We start from the raw sequence: 21,311 nt of genomic DNA, 5'->3' as shown, positions 1-21,311 counted from the left end.
TGAAGGTATTATTTAACAAAATATTTAGACTTTTTGTTTTAACCTACTTTGTATAATACTAATTTGGATAAAATCTTCTAAAGTTAGATATCTAATACTGTATAGAACTTGATTTCAATATATTAGTTAACTCAATATTTCGATCACCAGTTATTGTCCTCGTGTAACAACTATTCTATTGAATTATACTGTATAGGCATAATATTGTTCTGTATTTTTCCCTTTTTTATGACCTTTTTCCATAAATAATTATATATTCTAATTTAAAAACGTCCAAAAAGTTTACAAACATTTTGGAAAAGAAATTATATTATTTCTTTTAAGTATGAAATAAAATGCCGCTGGCACTGATAGTAGCCCAAGTAGCATCTATCTGACTTCGAACTAAATCTGACCTGAAGCGACGTCAGACTTTGTGCAAATTTAGGTCGGGTGCTCGTGATACGACCTGTGACGTCGCTTTCCCATTAAAAGCGACGTCGTTGGATCCGAGTCGGTAAACCCAACGATCTGTCGACGTACAAAATAACAACGTACCATTTTTATTAATTTCCTAACGTCGTTCCCACGTTGGCTTGCACGACGTACATATACTTGAACTAGCCCGACGTCTACCCGTTGTCCGAATAGGATACGTCTCACTGATAATCCCTAAACTAACGTCCAATTATATTTTGTTGTATTTTATGTTCATATTTATAACCTAATTTACGTATCTCTATTTATGTCCGTAAATACAACCCATTAAGTAGCATTTGCGACCTAATGAACATCATGAACATAACCTAATAAAAAGTTTTGTAAACAAACTTAAATTTTTTATTATAAAAAAACACTAAAAAGGCATTTAGACATTCATCTACATTTTACAGAAAGAGGTCGAGGCTTTTGCAAAATAATAATAGTAGTAGTGATGTCTTGCCTCCACCCGTAAATGCTTTTTATCCGGAAGAGATGCTGCATTACACTGGAGCATCTTAATTTCATTTTTTAGCTTAGGATATCAGCAGACCCCATCCTCCTCCGACATGTGAGGTTAGGCTTAAAAAAGTGGCTGCCCATTTTTTTTTTACAAGAAAACAAAAACTAAAATATAGTTGCACAAATCCACAAATCACTGATACGCAAAACGCAAAGTGAGGTTACGTGGCGTACGTTGGAATTATATCCGTCATAATACGATTGCCGGTCGTCCTGTTTGATGACTTCGGTCGTGTGAGACGACTAATGTTGAAGACCCGGTCGGAATTGGTATATTGGTAGTTCATATTAAGGACACAGAAATCCGCCATTCTTAACACGTATCCGATTGTCAGCCATTTTATAATCGTTTTTTGTTTTTAAAATTTATATTCACATTTCGATTTCTAGTAGAATAATATTGATAAGGTTGAGTTTGGGGGAACCACAGTACAGTTTTATGATTAAACCAGCTAGAAAATTAAAAAAATATTTTGCGAGTTACTTTTTTATAGATATTTTTATTTCATAAATCTACCTAATTTTGAAGGCGCTCGTTGTTTTCCGGAGTATTTTAATCAGATATATCAAGAAAGTGACTTCCGTTGACAAAACTGATGTCTGGATTAATGATTCAGAATTATTATAATATGAAATTAGATAGGCACTTACAGTTATATTCGAGGTGTAATTATGAATCCATTTGTAATTAGGTAGTTTGGTTAGGTTTTTATGTATTCTTGGTAGCGAATATGAAACCAAACGTAACGTAAGTGCTTAGCGACGAATTTTAAGTGACTAAAATCCAACGTAATATGACGTTGGTAATTGGTAGAATAACATTCCCTATTAGGTCAGACACCGACGTCGAGAGGCGACCCGAATCTGTATTCCCCATTTAGGTGCAAATAAGGGTCGTCAGGCGGTCGAACCGACGTTGGTACCCGACGTCGGGTTTATTGAACGCGACGTATACCCGACGTTAGATAACGTCCAAATGCTACTTGGGAGTTTGACGACTGATTGATTCGTATGACGTTAGGTGACATCAAATTATGACGTGCACGCAAAGATCCACTGATCCAACTGTACATGTGTTTTCACTGTTTTTAAGCATAATAACTTTTTGTCCGTAAACTTCTACACCCTGTATCTCCGAAACCAAGCATTTTAGGACATACATTTACACGAACTTTTTTACTTATTTTTATCTGCAGAATATGCTGCCGAAGTTTCCGGAATACAGTTCGGGCCACCCTGTATACAGGGTGTCTCAGATTTTAATCGGGAAAATTTAATAGACTACAGAACTTGCAAAAATAAAACAAAAAGTTCATATCCACTTGTAAGATTTAAAGCTTCTTTTTCGAGATACAGGGTGTTAAAGTTAATTAAAAAAGAAAAAAAAAATAGGATATTTGAAAAACTATTTAATCGATTTTGATATAAATTGACCCGTGTATAATACTTACTATGGGACTTAATTTGATGTAATTAGATTTTAGTTTAATGGCCAGGGGCCGCGGTGGGGAATAATCACTGTTAAATTATTTTAAAGGAAAAAATAGGCCACCCACTGCTTTTTTAGAAGTTTAATATTATTTTTGGATTTAGTAATTAAAAATATTATTTTTTTGTCTCCTGACTTTTTTGTCTATCTTGCTTACTTCTTGCGACGAAAATTAAATTCATTTATTCACTCCACTCTGGGGTGTTTTTTGAGATTGATTTCATTAGGCATACAATTTACCAACTAATATAATTTTTAAACCTGTGTTTTCAATATCGGTAAATTGTTCAATTTTATGTTTCGTTAACCCAGTTAATAGTATACACACAACCAAACTTATATGGAATCACTCTTTATTTATGACTAAATTTCTTGCAAGGATAAAAATTGGTATACAGCTTTAAGATAAGGCTTTTTGTTGTAAATAAACCTGATAATAAAGAATAAACGACTGCCACGATTTATTTTATTTTAAATTTTGTGTTCAGTAGTAAAATCACGATTGTCCGGTAATTTTCATTCGATCCAAAAAAATAGAAAATGCCTTATATTGGATTAATAGATGTATGAGGGGAAGAATTATTGCTCTCACCGAGCAAGGAATGCTCCAAAGAGACGTAGCGTTACCAAGGGTGTTGTAGCGAAAACATATGCAAGGTACTTGCAATTAGGAACAAACAAGGATAGGCCCAGATAAAGTCGTCAAAGAGTCACAACTGAACAACAAGACCGCCATGTGTGCTAAATTGCTAGAATAAATCCCAATGTTTCTCATCCAGAGCTACAAAGACAACTGCTGGCAGCTACAGGTGTGGACGTTTCAGTTGAAACCATAAGAAAAAAGCTTCGTGCTCGAGGGTTTTACAGTAGGAGAGAGTTACGGATCCCACAGTTACCTCGGCATAATAAAATTAACCGGCTAAATTGATGCCATCAACATCAAAACTGGAAAATTGAGAATTGACAAAATGTTCTTTTTTCGAAGAATTGGCCTAAGATCAGATAACCATCGAATTCGGGTTTTCAGAGCTTCAGGAAGACGAGAGAGACTTCAAAAAAGGCTGTACCAAGATATAAAGGATGAACTATAATGTTCTGGGGAGGTATTATACTAGGATCAAAAACTCCATTGTTACTACTTCAACAAACTTTAACGGGTTGGAGATATGTTGATTTGGTGCTAGAACCAATCGTTAGCCTTTGGAGAGCTGCAATTGGGGATAATTTTAACTTCTTGTACGATAGTGCACCTCCCCATATCAGCAGAGTGACTACAGAATGTATTGAAACGGAAGGTGTCATAGTTTTGGATTTGCCTGCATGTTTACCAGATCTAAACCTTATCGAACACTTGTGGGACTAGCTCAAAAGAAGGATTAGTGCTCGTCGAAACAATCCAGGAAATCTTGCACAGCTTATTGATGCAGCATTAGCAGAATGGGAAAACATACCCCATGACAACATTGATAATTTAATAAGAAGCATGCCAGCGCGGATAGAAGCATGCATAAGGGCTAGAGGTGGCAACAAAGAATATTAAAATTATCAATTTTCTTTTTGTTTTTGCTTATTGGCCATTAAAAATTTAAATCTTAATTTCGTTTTAGAAAACAAAAAAATACCATTTTGTTTATTTTGGGAACTGATTAATTCTTTTATTGCTATATGGATTATTTTTCATTAAAAGTCATTGGTAATGACTGAGTTTTATTCATAAACACAAAATTTTCATACGTCTCAAAAATTATGAAAAATAATAGATGATTCCATATAAGTTTGGTTGTGTTCTCTAAATTCTAACAAAAATAATATCAATTTTTTGAGTTTGATTTCTCAATATTCAACTTAGTAGTTTTCTATGGAGAGGAATTTTTCATCAATCTGTGATCCATTGCTCACTAGCGAACAGCGCCATTTCATAATATTAGCTGCTTATTACACTGGGGAACAATTTGAAAAATAATTTCTGTTGAGTTCGATATTTAAGCTGTTTTATAAGTAAATTGACATGCTAATTCCAAAACTGTATTTAGTTTTTTCCTATCACGTCAAATTTTTTCCCTACAGTTGTTGTACATGCCACTACCCTTCGCAGGATTGAATGCTAATCACAGAAGTCACTTCTGCTCTCCTACCGGCGATTATGGCGAACCTTCTTCAACTTTGGGCGTGAGTGACGTTGCGTCATCCAAAACTAGTTCAGAAGTGTCTAGCCCCAGCAAGGAACTATTAAGCTTGATCAATCAGGTTGGTTAGCGTGGTTATTTGGAGGGTGTTAATTCATTTGTGTTTGTCAAAAACTCTAACGTGAGTGGTCGGGCTTAATAGTTGCCTGCTGGGGCTAGACACAAGTAACTAGTTCGGTCAGTTACGCACTGGTTACGCAAGACATGCTAAAGTACGCGGGTGTGTGTCGCTGTCATATAGTGAAGTAAAAGTCCGAAGTGAAGTCTATGTTATTCTCTTTACATAAGATAAACCGTGTTTAGATTTTATTTATACACAAACTACAGATTTTCGTTATGTCTGCCTCTGGTAGTTATCGTCGTAAGTGTCTAAGCAGCCCTGTCAAATTGTTGAACAACTTTTGGAGAGCTTTAAGAAGCTTGCTTGCAACATGAGCATAAAAGTGCATTTTTTACATAGCCATCTTGCTAACTTCCCAGAAAATCTTCGTGCTGTTAGTGATGAACAAGGCGAGCGATTTCACCCAGATCTGAAGGTTATGGAGGCGTGATATCAAGGCACATGGGATGTCAGTATGATGGCTGACTACTGTTGGGGCATCAAGCGGGAATGCCCACAAATTGAACACTCCAGGAAAAGGTATAAGAGGAAATTTTTACCATAATATCTTTTTTATTATTTTTTGTATAAACACAATTTAACTTTTAATATATTAACCTCTGTATGAATAAAATATTCTAATCTATTTGGTCAGATCTTACCTTATTTCCCTTTGTATGTGCACTTTTAAGGTAAAAGGAGGGGTATGCTGTAGCTTAAAAACTTGACGTAATAGAGAAAAACTGTGAATATTTGTGAATTCAGAGACCAAAAATTCAGGTCAAAAATAGGTCACAGATCCAAGTCAACAAAATTGCTGTTCCCCAGTGTTATATTTCTCTAAAAGGAAATTTCCAAAAAAAAACACTCCATTTGTCTCATAAATTCGAATGCTACAAAAGACTCAATAGCTATCAATATTAATTTTGCCCAGTTGTTTTTATTGATCCACAGTTACTTTTATGTCATCCACAGAGAAATCCCTCAAGGGCCATAGGCAGACTACCTGGCAAGAAGGACGGACAACAGATGGACCAGAAAAATTACAGCATGGTACCCACGAGGAATCAAGAGACCTAGAGGAAGATGGGACCATGATATTAGGAAGTTAGCAGGGTAACTTGGGTCTGCATAGCAAACAGTAGACAACAATGGGCCTGACTACAAACAGAGTATCTAAATATGTGAGGGAGACGACACCATAATTGGAAATGGTTGAATAATAGAACATAGATCGTAAAATAAAACAACAAATAATAAAAATAACTTTATTTTTATTGTGACTTTCTTTAACTTTGTAGTAACACACATATGGTAACATTTAAATAAAATATACAAAAATCTCTAACACAAAATAATTAGAAAAAAAGCTGAAACATATCAAGAAAAACACATATTTCTCCAAATTCAAGTTTATTCTGCTATCTTTAAAACCAATAAAATATAAAAAATATAATTAACTAAAAAATCATAGAAATATTAGTGTTTCTCTTGGTAAAAATTAAGAAAGAAAGCACCATTTGTTATTAGAAAAATTTGGACTTTTTAGTATGAAGTTAGTAGTAATTCTAAATGGTAATGGTAACTAATACAAAAATGAAAATATCATTTAAAAATAAAATTAATAAATCTTAATGCAAGTTGAAATAAAAAACACAAAATACAAATATGACAAATAACTGCAAAATTCTGAATACTCTTAATTGGTGATAACTTATTATAAATAGTAAGTCTATATAAAACAATTAAACAATAGTAAACAAAATTGCTTAGTTTATTATATAATATTTCTTTTTGCCCTTGCCATTTAGTATACAAAAAATAATAACAAGTCTACTTACAATTCAGTATCAGAGAATATAATTAAGTTACAAATGTCATTAACATAGGGCGCAGTTCAAAACAAAAAAAAACAATATTCTTTTTTAAAAAAATAAATCGTAGTATTCAAAACTGTTATTGATATAAACCAGGTAAATAAGGAACTAATAATCTATTTTTTTATTTCAAAATGCACTAACCTAATTTTTTAGCTCTATCTGCTCTTGTAGTGTTGTACAGTTCGGTAATACAAAGGTGTTTAATAAAGGAAGAAAAACAGACAGACAGATGTTAACTAAACATAAAAATTAACTAGAGACAAACCGTAGACTAGTAGGTATATTAACAGATAACTAAAATACAAAAAAAAATCGAAGAAAAAAAATTTAAAAAAAAATCGAACAAACAAAATAAAGAAAAAAAAATCAATTGAAAGAAATAATAAAAAAATTGACTAAATTTATTTCTAGTATCATATTTTATAGCCGATCCAGGTTCGCTTAAATCTACGAGTATTTTTGAGCAGTTTTGGCACAAGCCCTTAATACTATAGTAGGAAAAAATGCCAAATAATATAGTGTAGTAATGTAGCTGCGCCTGCTTATGTTGATTGGTATAAAAGTTCTAATTCTTTTCGAAATCACACACAGATAAGTTCATAAATAAATGCTTGTTAAAACCGAGCAATATAGCCTAATTTTAGGTATAGTTGCTATTATTGTTTCTCAAAATTGAAGTATTCAATAAAAATTAAAATTCTTCTTCAAATTATATTAAATTGAAGAATTCAGTATTATCGTTGATTGAAAGAATTAAAAAGGTAGGCAACCTAATGGGCGAATTCGTGACAAGGCCGATTTGATTTCCCCTTACGTCAAGTGCTGTATGAAGGAGCCACTACGCGTTCTGTGGCCAACGCATAAAACACTCATTTTCTCTAATTCCGCTAGCAAAGACAGTGTTGTGTTGCCATACTAAAGTAGGTAATATCTGTAAAACATTCATGTATTGAAAATTTATTCGCTTTCAACATAGAATAAACATAGAATAAACAACAAGATATTTTTATATATTTTATATATGAAATAACAGCGATCTTCATTTCCAAGCCAACTCTAAACTTCTTTGTTCAATCATATTATATTAAATTGTTAACGATAGTATTATTAACGTACCGTACAGGGTGGCTCGAATTCGAGGCTCATTATTGGGATTTCGGAAACCGATAAGAGAGACAGGATCGGTTAAATGGAGGCAAAATTGCGCAATTTGATGCTCAATAAAATGCCGTATTGCATTTTTATATTTTATTTTATTTTTTTTTTGCATAAAATATTCTGGTGATGGAATTTTCTGTACGAAACGTCGGCAAATATCAAAGTGACTGTATATAGTGTTTTAAGAATGATGAAAGGATTTAATTAAATTGAAAAAAAAATCAGGTCCGTATTTAAGAAAATTAAGTTGCTGATGGTCGCCAGAAGCCAAAACGTCAGAGTCAATATTTAATCACACAGAGTTATAGAGCAGAAAAAGTGACCATGAAAATGTGTTTTTCATTTTAAGTTATCTTAACAAATAAAGCCTGGAAACAATAGAAAACATAATTAAAAATTCCGTTTTTTTTTTCGAATATATTCGGAAGTATTCGGAATTTTTCAAAAAGCAATACGGCATTTTATTGAGCGTCAAATTGCGCAACTTTCCATTTAACCGATCCTGTATCTCTTACGGTTTAAACGAGCCACCCTGTACACAAAATTCGTAAATCTACGGAGTAATCCGTAGTTCCGGCAACACTGTCTCCGGCACCCACCCACTCTGTCGACTGAAAGCGGAACTACAGTACAGTATGCTTTATCCGCTGCGCTGTAAACGACTATCAGCGCGCAGCAGCGCAGAGCTAAACTAAATCTCGGACATATTGACTAGCGGTGCCGGTATCGCCAGCTACATCTGGGACAGATTTTGTGTCACAAAATGACCCATAAAGTTGCGTATCTTCTTATTTCTTCAATCGTCGGTATTTTGTGCATGAAATAACCAAAGAAAATATTAAAAAAATTCATTTATCTACCGTCAGTGAGTTAAAAAGCTCTTAACTCACGCATTTTGAGTGAGTTAAGAGCTTCTAATATAATAATAGCTCCCGTATATAGCGTTTAACGCCTTGGGAGTAGCAAGGTACAGCTTGCCATACTAGAGCCGTTCGGTATTCAAGGAAGATAATGTGGCTAGCACTACGCTTCAACCGCCTATTATTACCTCAGAATTGTGAATCCCAAATACTCATTTAAAGCTGAGTCGACCTAGGTACCCAAACTATTTTTATTTTAATAAAAATAGTCGGCTGATGCAATGCCGGGTGTGGGATTCGAGCCCATTACTTTGAGATTGGTTGACGAGAGCCTGTACCTCTACGCCACCGGGCACCTTAGAGCTTCTTAACTCACGCATTTTCATTATCTCACTCCTTGTTTAGATGACATTTATTTTGTACTAAATTGGAAAAATATGTTATGAGAACTTTTTCAATTTCCATAGTTGTGTACTTTTTTTCGATGCACCATTTTTCATACTTAGAGTATGTATATTCATACTTCTGTTTCGATCTTGCTGGAAGCAATCCAGAAATGGTTCTGAATGCCTCTTCTTCATTGTCAGACGGAATACTTTCCGAATCGCTCATTTATTAAACCAGAGAGAAACTAATAACTAAAGTGAGAGGGCTTGTGGAATAGGGCATTTCGTAGACAAGTTTATTTTGTCACCGCGCATCCCAGACGCGCATAGCATTTAGGCGGTCAAAAAAGGAAGTTTCCAACTTTGCAAGTTAAACATTTGACAGGATTAATTAGATTGTCAGTAGCTTTTTCTATTTCTTAGTTCTAGAAGGAGATAACTAAAATCTGTTGATAATCGGAGCAAATCGGAGTAATAAATTGTTTTTGACTGAATGTGCCTGTCCTTTTAGCTTGTCAGAAGAGAAGATTATTGTCATTATTGATTATTTCAGATTCCACGATTATTCGGCATTTTTGTAATTTTTGTTTTGTGGTTGAGACCCAGACAAAACGTTTCCTTTAAAGGTAAGTTTTATCTCGGTAATTATTTTAACATACCTAATAGTAATAGTGAGTGCACATAATAATCGCACATTGCTAATTTAATTTTTTTAATTTAAAACATCACATTCTTTTCTGATACCTATGGAACGACTAGGTATTATACCTGGTATTATTTCCAGTAATACAAATTATTTTCCTCAACTGCTAGGTTCTTGTTATAGAATAAATACTATCAAAAACATTGAATACCTACGGGATACCTACTGATACTCTGTGCGAGCTCCCAACCCTGCTTCCCTGTTCACTCCCAACCAAGTTAGATAAAAAAGATACTGCAGATTGCAGCCTTGAGTTGGAGTATGGCAAGGAGTATGGAGTTAAATAAATTATTATGTTCCTACACAGTATTTGGTTTATAGGTTTTAATACTTTAAAGTCTAATAATAAATTTTAGTTGTCAACAAAATAATCTAAAAAAACTACGAAGATTTCTTATTATAAACTTGAAAGATTAAGATTCGGTTCAAATATACAAATTTTAAATTTTTGGCGCCAGTATATAGGTATGAATGCAACCTACTATATCGATAATGCAGTCATAGTTCGGGTTAGACGCCAAAGGCCGCGCCACTAACACAATCTTCAAAAATTAACGTTGATCGGTCTCTCTCACTTTAGTTATTAGTGTTCTCTCTGTATTAAACTAGTGACATCAATAATATTATTTACTGTCATATTGATATTGCCAATCATGGTGTTATTTGAAAGGTAATAAGGTAATTTATTTTTAGGATAGGTACATGGTTAAGTACAATAATTTTTAAAATTCATTGTGTGTTTTTATAGTTAGACGTAGATAAAATATTGTACCATACACGCGAGTTAACTCCATTAAGATACTTATGTGCTTACAACTTTCACACGCGTATCTTAATGATGCTGATAACTCACTTGTATCGTAAATAACTATTATTTAACTAAGTGCTTTAACATCATCCAACTAATGTACTTGTCTTCTATAATACTTTTAGCTAATATAAACTTCAAAATAAAAGTAAAAAAGAAAGTAAAGCTCGACAAGCTTTGTAACAGCGTCATTTAACGTGCATTTTCTAATGCAAATTACCTCGTCCCATTCTAAATCTCCTTTTGTAATATGACATCGCATTCTTTAGCTAAAAGCATTCCACGTTTAAAATTAAGAGTTCGCTAGGTCAAGTATATTAGAAAAAGCAGCATCTATTTTTCATCTTAGTCTTTTTAAATTCTAATGAGGGTAGTGAACAAGTTTAACATTATTTTGATATTTTAATATACATAGAAAACATTGTTTTATGAGAGTCAGTATTAAAATTATGTGAAGAATATACAGAGTGAGTCTTAAATAAGTGCAAATATGTATAGAGCTGATAGATCTCGGTAAAAGAAACATATATATTCTCTTTACCGTTTTTCAAATAAGTCCAAAATAACCGAGTTATTTTACTTTGAAAATAACAAATAGTTTTTTTTTGCAAAAATTTTGAGAAATACTGAATTCTTTTCTGCCCTTTCTTTCTTGTAAATTTAGTCTACCACCTATGTTGCCATATTATCAAAATATTAGCATTTTTAACTAAAAAATAAAAAAAAATCAAGTTTATTTTCTCGATAATATCAAATTTATAAAAAATAATCGTGAAAAAACCTTACAATAAGACTCACCCTGTATAGAGTAGATTGAATGAAAACATATAAAGCAACAAGTAAAAAAGGGAAACAGTAGTTTATTTGATTGAAAACAATTTATAGAAAGACTGAATCTAATAGTAATATGAATATGAAACAATAAATGTTATGGTACAATTACTATAAGGGCATTTTTTCTAAAATGTAAAATGTAAACATTAAACTGGAGGAGTACATTAAGAAAAAAAATCAAAATAAACTAAATAAAAGACAGAGCATTTTCTTATAATAAAATTTTGATTTTATTTAGTGTAAGATAATAATGAAGAAATATATAAATTCATTTCTATTGGTTCAGAATAAATGTTCATAACTTCATTGCACTTTTCTTTTTTTCTAATTAATTAAAATGGTACAACTCAAAACATAATTATTATATTTATAGATAAAATTTTCTTGAAATAAATCGAAATCCAAAAACAATAATTTTATTATTATTCAATTTCAAACAGCTTTAACAAAAAATATTGAAGCTGTTTGGTTTTATAACATAATAATCCTTAATACTCTCAGTATAATAACCACTTAGTTATTAATCGCATTTAATTAACTAGATAATTATTAAACTAGAGAGGAAATTGTTGAAAAGTCATAAATTATTACAATGAACTTGTTAAATGTTGAAATCGGCATTATATTTTCTTCAGAAAAAAAGAATGACATGATATATTTCTTCTGTAATTACGGAAACCATGCAAGTAATAATGAATTGTCAAATTTGAGGCATGAAGACTGATTTTTCATAGTGTTTTCTGTTATAGTGTGTATCTCTAAGGAATCAATATTTCCATATACCGTATGATCGAATAAAAACGGCGTCCAGTTGGCTTGGAAATGAACATCGTTGACATTCCCTATATAATTTTACATATAAAATGACAGCGATTTTCATTTCATAGCCATCGCTGACGCCGTTTTTTCTCGATCATACGGTACAGGTATTACATGTTTCCTAACAGTAATTTACCTTAATTGTGACCTTTGCTTCAAAAAATGGTATCAAAAATGTCAATATATCTGAACCATTTTCGGAAAAATAAAGATAGTTGATTATCAATACTTACATATTAGCTGACTTACATATTATGACATTTTTACAATACAAAAAATACCCTATATTGATTTTGACATACATTCTCTTAATAAAAGAACTTGTCCAGCAATGTTACTTTTTTCAGCAGATGAATAATAATAATAAAAAAGTTTTAATGTATCAAACCAAGATTTTATACAGGGTGTTTCAAAAAAAATGTCTTAAATTTAAAAAAAAGTAAAAATGTGGAGAAATGACAATCATAAATAGACAAATTATGTAGACATTGTTTCAAAAAACATGCGCTTTCTCTCCTCGGGAGATTCCTCGCGTAAAAATAAGATTTATTTTTCATATCAACATAGGTCCAATTCTGTTTTGTTTGGTAGCTGCAAGATAATTGCAAAAGACTTAATTTTAAAATGTTTATAGGAACTTTTTTTCATATTTTTTGATGAGGAATCAATGGATACTTATTTAACACTGTCGCAAGTTAGTGATATTAATTTTTTAAAGGATGTTATTAGACTTGAATTAATGCAAATTAATACAATAATTATTGTGTTTACCTCATGAAGGAGGCCGAAATCGACAAAATATCACGAGACAATTTTTAATCGGCATTAAACTGTTTATACTATTTCGCTAACAAGAGCAAAAAGTCAGTGGCGTACATGCATTTTTTAGAAAAATATTCCAGTGATAACTCATATGCACGTCCGTGGCGGATGTGTCGAGAATTTTTTAGCATTAAAATATGTCACACTTCTCTCAAAATTTTATTCGAATCGCTAAAAATACTAAGAAGAAAATTATAATAAATAAAAAAAAACTTTACTTGCCTGTAGCTACGAAACAAAGTAGAATCGGACATATTTATGTTGATATGAAAAATAAATCTTATTTTTACGTGAGGAACCTCTCCACGAGAGATGGCACCTGTTTTTGGAAACAACCTGTATAATTAATTAAAATCTTTTATTTAAATTTATTATTATGAAACACATAATTTCTGATAATGCTGGAATGATTTTTATAAAAAGAGAATTAAAAATAAATACAGTACATTTCTAATATCTCTTTACATTTAGTTTAATAATATATTTTGAGTGATTTTCTATTCATAATTTTTAATGTTTTTTTTTTATTTTTCCAAAAAATATCCAGAGATGTTATAAGTATGACTTTTCTTTTATTTTACTGAAATATAATGTTAAACTATATCATATTACAATTCTTTTTATAAAAAATAGACACTGCTTTGCACGTGTACGCTTTATAAAGCATCGCTTTAAAACAAACGCTCCGGAAATTAATAATTTAAAATTATGCCTTTACGCGTTTGATCTTCAGCTTTAATATAAATAATTAACCAGCAGACACTGTCACTCTAGTTCCTTCTTAGTTTATTAGATCTCGTTAGCAAGTATACCTACTCTTCGTTTCAAACGTGCCAGGCGTTTGAAAATTATGCTCAAGGAAAGATAAATTTGCAAAAGCAGTATTTTGTTTATTATTTCAATAAACCTCGTATCTAAATAAGACACAGTATCCATAAAATATTATGATATAGGTATTTTATAGGCGCTGTGGAATTGGAATTTATCGCACGTGGATATTGAATGCAAATATTTTATTGCTTATAAAGCAAAATATATATATTTTCTCCATCCGGACGAAAAATGGACACCTTTTATAACTGGTAGTATAGTTCAACCCCAGAATGAGGTTTGAGAAGAATGAGTCTTTTTTTTGGGAAAAATAAATTGAAAATTCGTAACGTTTTGAAAATTTATTTGGATTTTTTTTAGAATTTATTTAAAAAACATAATTACTTGATAATATGGCAACATAGGTAGTAGATTAAATTTACAGAAAATAAAATTTTAGAAAAAAATATTTTTTTTGGAAATTTTCAAAGTAAAATAACTTCGTTATTTTGGACTTATTTAAAAAACGATAAGGAGAAAGTATGTTTCTTTTATCGAGATCTACCACCTCATAAAATACTTGCACTTATTTCTGGGACACCCTGTATCTTGTGTTTTAGGGGAACGATTTTGATAATGTTTTTACCAATTTGTAGGTAAATTATTTGACTATTTAGTACCTCTTTCTAAATTATCTGTCAATTATACGAGGGAACACAAAATGTTGTTATTTTGGTTAAAGTTTGGAACACCCTGTGGAATATGTTAAAACAGCAAGAAATTTTAAAATAATTTTAACATCTAGGAACATTTTTTCTCGATAGTTAGCTAATTTTCTCAAGTGACTTATATCACGTTTAAGGAATTATACAGGGTGTCCCGGAAATAAGTGCAAGTATTTTAACTGGTAGTATAGTTCAACCCCAGAAACACATCTATAAGGTTTTTTCCCGAAAAAAAAAATTGAAAATTCGAAATTTCTTGAAAAATTTTTTGGAATTTTTTTAGTTTTTAGTTAAAAAACATAATTTCTTGATAATATGGCAACATAGGTATTAGATTAAATTTACAAGAAAGAAAATCCAGAAAAGATGCAGTGGTTGTCAAAATTTTAGCAAAAATTATTTTTTTTAGAAATTTTTAAAGTAAAATAACTCCGTTATTTTGGACTTTGAAATTGAAATATGTTTCTTTTATAGAGATCTACCACCCCTTAAAATACTTGCACTAATTTCTAGGGCACCCTGTATAGTTTAATTCCTTAAAACTGTGCTTATATGTTATAACTGGCGAGTGCCATACAACTATACAATTTTATCCAACAGCAGAACTGTTTCATGTCCTATCTTTAAAGAATAATTGATTTAAAAGGCTTGATATGTAGACCAACTACCAGTTGTTATCAGGGTGCGTTTATGTTACTATGCAATATAGATGTGCGCTTTTTTTGTAAATAATAAATAGCATTGACATTAAAACATCATTTAGATAAATCGATAAAATAGTGAATTATCAACCAGCAAGTCAGATTTTAAAGAAAAGTGATTCAGAAAGATCTTCCGCAAGAAATTGTTAACCAGACAGCGGCGGCTACAGCACAAATACTGCCAGAAAAGTCTCGTGGCGTATATGACAGGGAATTAACACACTAGTTTGTTATAACCTCAAAAACTCACGTGTGCTTTAACTGCCTTGATACAGTGATAAATATAGTTACAGTGCTTATTGATATAAAAGTTGTGCTTGTAGCGCACATCCTGTATCTTTACGTGAGATAGGAGAAAATATGTTTTTCTATTGTGTGATTTAGAAAAAAACTAAAACTTCTATCAACAACAATCATGTTATGGTACTTGAACACATTTGTTTACATTATTTATTTTGGTATAATCCTGTTATGCGTGACCGTACTTGAACTAGACATAGATCGGTTTTTATTTCTTTAACCCAAACCCGTGGAAGAAATTATCGGCTTCTATAGCTTCCGGCGCATAAGGAGACTCGATTTTCTTTTTCAACCACTTCTCTTTGATCATGTCACTACCCTTCTCCGCTATCATGATAGTAGGTGCGTTGGTATTACCCCTGGTAACTTGCGGCATGATAGAGGCATCTATCACACGAAGGTTTTCAATACCGTGGACCTTTAGATCAGGACCGACTACTGCCGAACGGTCATGTTTGGGTCCCATCTTGCAAGTACCCGCCATGTGGAAAATACTAGTGGTGTAAGCTTGAGCCACGCACGCCCAGTATATGTCAGTACCAAACTCGATATGAGCGCAAGCTGGCAACGGTGTGGTAACAAGGGAAGCACCAATTTTCCTCAATGACTCTGTACGTAGGAGATTGAGAGATTGTTTTACACCTTCTACCAACCTAAGCATATCAATTTCTTCGAAGAATGTGTTGGCGTGGATCAAGGGTGTTCCTAAAATTGGATCGGTGTCATTTAACTGTATCACACCTCTGGACTTGGGGTTGAGGAGGATAGGTCTTATCATGAAACCGTTGTAGTACGCCAGAGGCAAAACGGAAGTCATCGATGTGAAGATGGGGTCGGTAAAGAAATTTTCAACATTTGCAGCGTCGATGGAGTATTGGATGTCGGGCCTGCCATATTCGTTTTCGTATTTAGTCTGGACGAAAGCGTTGGCTTGAAGAGGTCCGTTAGAAGACAACGGTCCCCTTTGAGTTTGTCTGTAGTAATTAATGTCTTGTTCGATTTGATCGATTTCTGCGCTGGTAGCTGTGTAATTGGTCAAGGCAAACACGACACCGTCAATAGTAGTGTGGTCGTGTAAGTTGTGACCTACAGGTAAATCTTTGATGACTTGAATTCCGCGCTCTTGAAGATGTGCCGCTGGGCCTACGCCACTCAACATCAACACTATGGGAGAATTTAAGGTTCCGGAAGATACAATTACTTCCTTTCTTGCTACCGCTCTCTTAAGTTTGTTGTTCTGTATGTATTCAACTCCCCAAGCTTGTTTTGTCTTGGGATCGATCAACACTCTGGTTACTTGAGCTTGAGTTCTGATAGTAAGATTCTTCCTCTTCGTTCTGATCGGTCTGATCCAGGCAGTATTAGTACTGGCCCTTTTACCGTTGTTTAGTGTGAGTTGTAATAGAGAGGCACCTAAAACTTGTTCGGTATTCGAGTCCACGTAAGGAAGTCCTAATTCCAGATATCCCTTGATCATAGCAATAGTATTAACGTCCTGGTAGGGGGCTTGCTGAACCGTTTGGTATCCATCGAAACCGTGATAATGCTTATCGGCTATTTCAGGTTGCAAGTTTCTTTCGGCCTTTTTGAAGTAGGGAAGTACTTTGTGGTATCCCCATCCGTAATTGCCCATTTCTTCCCATTCGTCGTAGTCCCTGGGGTGGCCTCTGATGTAGATCATGTAGTTGATTACGGAAGTGCCTCCCATCACTCTTCCTCTGAACCAAGGACATCTTCCTCCTTCTCGGGCCAAGCAGCTGTGTGGTGAGGGTTGCGTCATGTAACCCCAGTCGATGCTGGATCGTTGGAGAACTGGAGCAAAGGCAGGTACATCGGCTACTTCGGGTTCTTCTGTTCCGGCTTCCAGAAGTAGTACCTAGAACAAAAAGGAATAATTAGTACTGAAGGAATGATACACTACAAAATAAAATTCAAATTTCTTAGTTAATCAAGATTTTTGTTTCATTTCATTGATTATTGATACACTATACAATTGTGAGTCTTAAATAACGCACCTTACATTTTTTATGTATTTTAAAATTTTGTGTGTAGTGTTCTAGTGGACCGATTTTGATATTTTTTTTAAACAATTTGTAAGTTATTTGACTTTTTAGTATCTCGTTCTAAATTAAAAATGAAAGTTACCATATGTCAATTATACGATGGAAAACAAAATGTTCAAATTTTGGTGGAAGTTTGTGCACATATTACAAAACTTAAAACCATCTCTACTAGAGTAAACGTCAATAAACAATTATAATTTTTGACTTTTCAATGACAGTTACATTACAAAAACAATAAACACTATTTTATAAATATGTTGATGAGGACCCAAAATCAGTGCTAATAAAGCAGTGCCGCTTGATAGCTTCAAAACTGAAATAGATTAGATTTTAGGTTTGGGTGTCACTTAGTTATCATAGTAACTAAATAATCAATTCGACCAAAAATCGAAAAATACATTTTAATATAATTTTTATTGTTGTCGATCCAATAATATATAATGTGTTCTTTTTTTATAAATTGGATTAGGATCGAAAGAAATCAACAGAAGTCCTTTGTTTTAAATTTGTCGACGTTTCGCAAAATTTATTTGCATCTTCAGGACACTACAAAGTTAAGAGAGCAAAAATTACAATCAAATAAAAGTTTTTCAAAACTTAACAAACAACCTAAAAATACATATCAGTGGAATTCCACATGATATATACATTGGTAAAACTCCCTAATGTTAACAATTAAATAAAAATATATATATGTTACTCACATTTAAATCTGATCTTTCTTAGTCATATCCATTAATACACGGATGGTATAGAGGGGAGTGGTATATATCCTTTTTCTTTTAAAACACATAACACACTTACATAAGTTTCTTTTTTCAACTGTTCTTTATCTCCAGGTAAAAATTATATTAGTATTTTATCAACTAGAATTAGTTGCTCTCTGTATACGGTCCACGTAGGTACATCTGCACTGCTTGTCTGTGAAAGAAAAAGATTTTCGTGATATTTTTCTATACATAATTGTGTTATATGTTTTTTTTTATGTAAGTGTGTTATGTGTTTTAAAAGGAAAAAAGGAATATATACCACTCACCTCTATACCATCCGTGTATTAATGGATATGACTAAGAAAGTCCAGATTTAAATGTGAGTAACATATACATATATTTTATTTAATTGTTAACATTAGGGTAGTTTTACCAATTGTATATGTGTGGAATTCCACTGATATGTATTTTGGGTTGTTTGTTAAATTTTTGAAAAAACTTTTATTTGATTGTAATTTTTGCTCTCTTAACTTTGTAGTGTCCTGAAGATGCAAATAAATCTTGCGAAACGTCGACAAATTTAAAACAAAGGACTTCTGTTGATTTCTTTCGATCCTAATCCAATTTATAAAAAAAGAACACATTATACATTTTAATTATTTGATTTTCAAACACATTTTGGTGTGGAATTTTCTTACCGAATACCACACGAGGTCAAATTAAATCCGGAAATTTTTTCGAGCTCATGAGTATTTTGAAAATTATCCCGAATCGAAGACGATTTCCGGAAATAATTTGACGTCTAGTGGTATTACTAGTGATAATATTATGTTTTTTAACAAAAAAATAAAAAAAATCAATTTTTTTTCCAAAAATTATAATTTTTTCTTTCGCGAAAAAACCTCATAGACATATTTCGGGGGTCGAAATATACTACCCCTAAAATATTTGCTCTTATTTAAGACTCACCCTGTATATAAATTTAATTTAGTAGAAATAATATATTAATTAACGTGAGATATACTACTAATTTTGATATATGCTCAAAGTCCTAACATTTTACCAGGTAATACTCGTATACATATATACATATAAATCTGTAGTTAAAAAGAAAATAAATACACTAATAAAGATAAAATAAGAAATCTAACAATATAACAAATGTAACAATTGACATAAAAAACCAGTAGAAAAATAATATGCTGTTGTTCTTTACGGGTCTACTAAAACTAAAATCAATAATGCGTTCCCAGCAGAATAGGACGACGCAGGTCCTTTTTTAAATATTAAAATTTTATATTATATGCTTCCTAAGCTTTTATAGGAAATTTCGAAAATGGCACAAGCGAACTTTTTAGTATCGAAAGAGTTTTACTATATCGTAAATAATACTGATGATATCAAGAAAGTGCATAAACAGCAGACTCTTTTTTATAACTCTGAAAGCATTTGCTGATATAATTTCACTTACAGCGAATAAATAAACCTGAAATAAATGTGAAACTAACATATTTATAATTCAGTTTTGACACACATATATACTGTGTAACATAGAAATTGCAACACACAGTATATGTTTAACTATATTTATCTAGTGCCCCCGCCAAATCGAGCACAGCCGTACCATCCTTTTCTCAAAGGTATCAGCGGCACTTTTGACCACCCTGTAACTTCGTTGTGGATAGAACAAGAATATTAATTTTCACTATACAAAAACTATGAGGACATACTATAGCTGGTTAGATTACAAAATAATATATACCTCGTTAATTATACCTCATAGTTTTTACACATTATCGCTTGTCAACTTTCTTTAATTTCGACATTGACTCACTGACACATCATCAAAATTCTAAGGTACTTCTAGAAGTTACAAACTTCAAATTCTGAATTTTAGGTAGCTTTAAGCCTATGAAGAAAGGAAAAAATAAAAAATCACGAAATATCCTTATGGAGCAAAATAAAACACTAAATCACCACAATACACCAAAAACACTTTTACTTTTACATTGGACGCGCGTTTCGCTAACCATGTTAACATCATCAGCAGATAATTAAGACATATAGAGTCTGCTTATCTAGATGATGCTAACATGTCAAGTCTCAACACAATTCTTCCACTATAAAAAGTTGTGATATTTCATGTAAAACCAAGTCAGTTTATTTTATTTGTCTTTTTTAAGCACTTATTCAACAGTTTTGTTATAAATTGTTAGTATATAAATATTTGTCATCTTTATTTCTGTAATAATTATAATGATTTGGCAATTGCACAGCACCATTATTAAAAAAGAATAATCTACCATATTTCGATTACTAAGTAAATCTAAACGTTATTTAAATAGTATAGAACATCATATCGTGCAATTGCCAAGTCATTATAATTGTTACAGGATATAATATATTACAGAATAAATGAAACTTCTTTACGCTCGCTGGGAGTAAAAATTCATAACCGTGACATGAAACGCAACACAACAGGCGAGACGAAAAATGGCCAAGGACAGCCTCAAAATGAAAATTTTATCCAAAAATTATTTTTATTTACTACACATAATAACTTTAATCTACGACAATGTCATTATGACACATTTAACATTGTCATTTGGATGTCATTATGGCTTTCATAATAGCACTAGTGCTATAATGAATTCATAATAACACGCAAATTTTAAAGACACAATTAAAAAATGTACCTAAATACGTTTATTTATATATTATATTAATTATAATACCAGTAACCATTGGTTAAATTAATTCCAGACGATGACAGGTAAATTGAATTTTTAGAAAGTAAATTTATTTCCTGAGTGCTTGAACTTATTGAAGACCCATCATTGCCAGAAATGTTATCCAAAATATTACATAACACTTTTTTCTTATTTTCTTTGGAATTTTCTATATAGCTCTCTGCCACTGTGTTAGAGCGCCAACCATAATGTCTTTTAACAGTTAATAAATCCACTCCTGAATCTG

General features: G+C 32.1%; 2 protein-coding genes across 2 annotated transcripts in view; both read right to left on the bottom strand.

Annotated features, from left to right (window-relative positions):
- Window positions 1-21,311, bottom strand: part of LOC115890676 — a 298,050-nt gene that overhangs the window by 266,970 nt on the left and 9,769 nt on the right. The gene's annotated exons all lie outside the window — the stretch shown is intronic.
- LOC115890673 (glucose dehydrogenase [FAD, quinone]-like) lies at window positions 15,190-20,129 on the bottom strand. The gene is made up of 2 exons (XM_030910976.1): window positions 20,112-20,129; window positions 15,190-17,438 (listed from the first exon to the last, which is right to left on the bottom strand). Exons 1-2 carry the CDS (start codon window positions 20,127-20,129, stop codon window positions 15,771-15,773), a joined length of 1,686 nt encoding a protein of 561 aa, XP_030766836.1. The 3' UTR covers window positions 15,190-15,770.

This window comes from Sitophilus oryzae, unplaced genomic scaffold, assembly GCF_002938485.1.
Source record: "Sitophilus oryzae breed Bouriz unplaced genomic scaffold, Soryzae_2.0 scaffold_907_pilon_pilon, whole genome shotgun sequence".
NCBI lineage: Eukaryota > Metazoa > Arthropoda > Insecta > Coleoptera > Curculionidae > Sitophilus > Sitophilus oryzae.
This window is presented reverse-complemented; position numbering and strand designations above follow the sequence as displayed.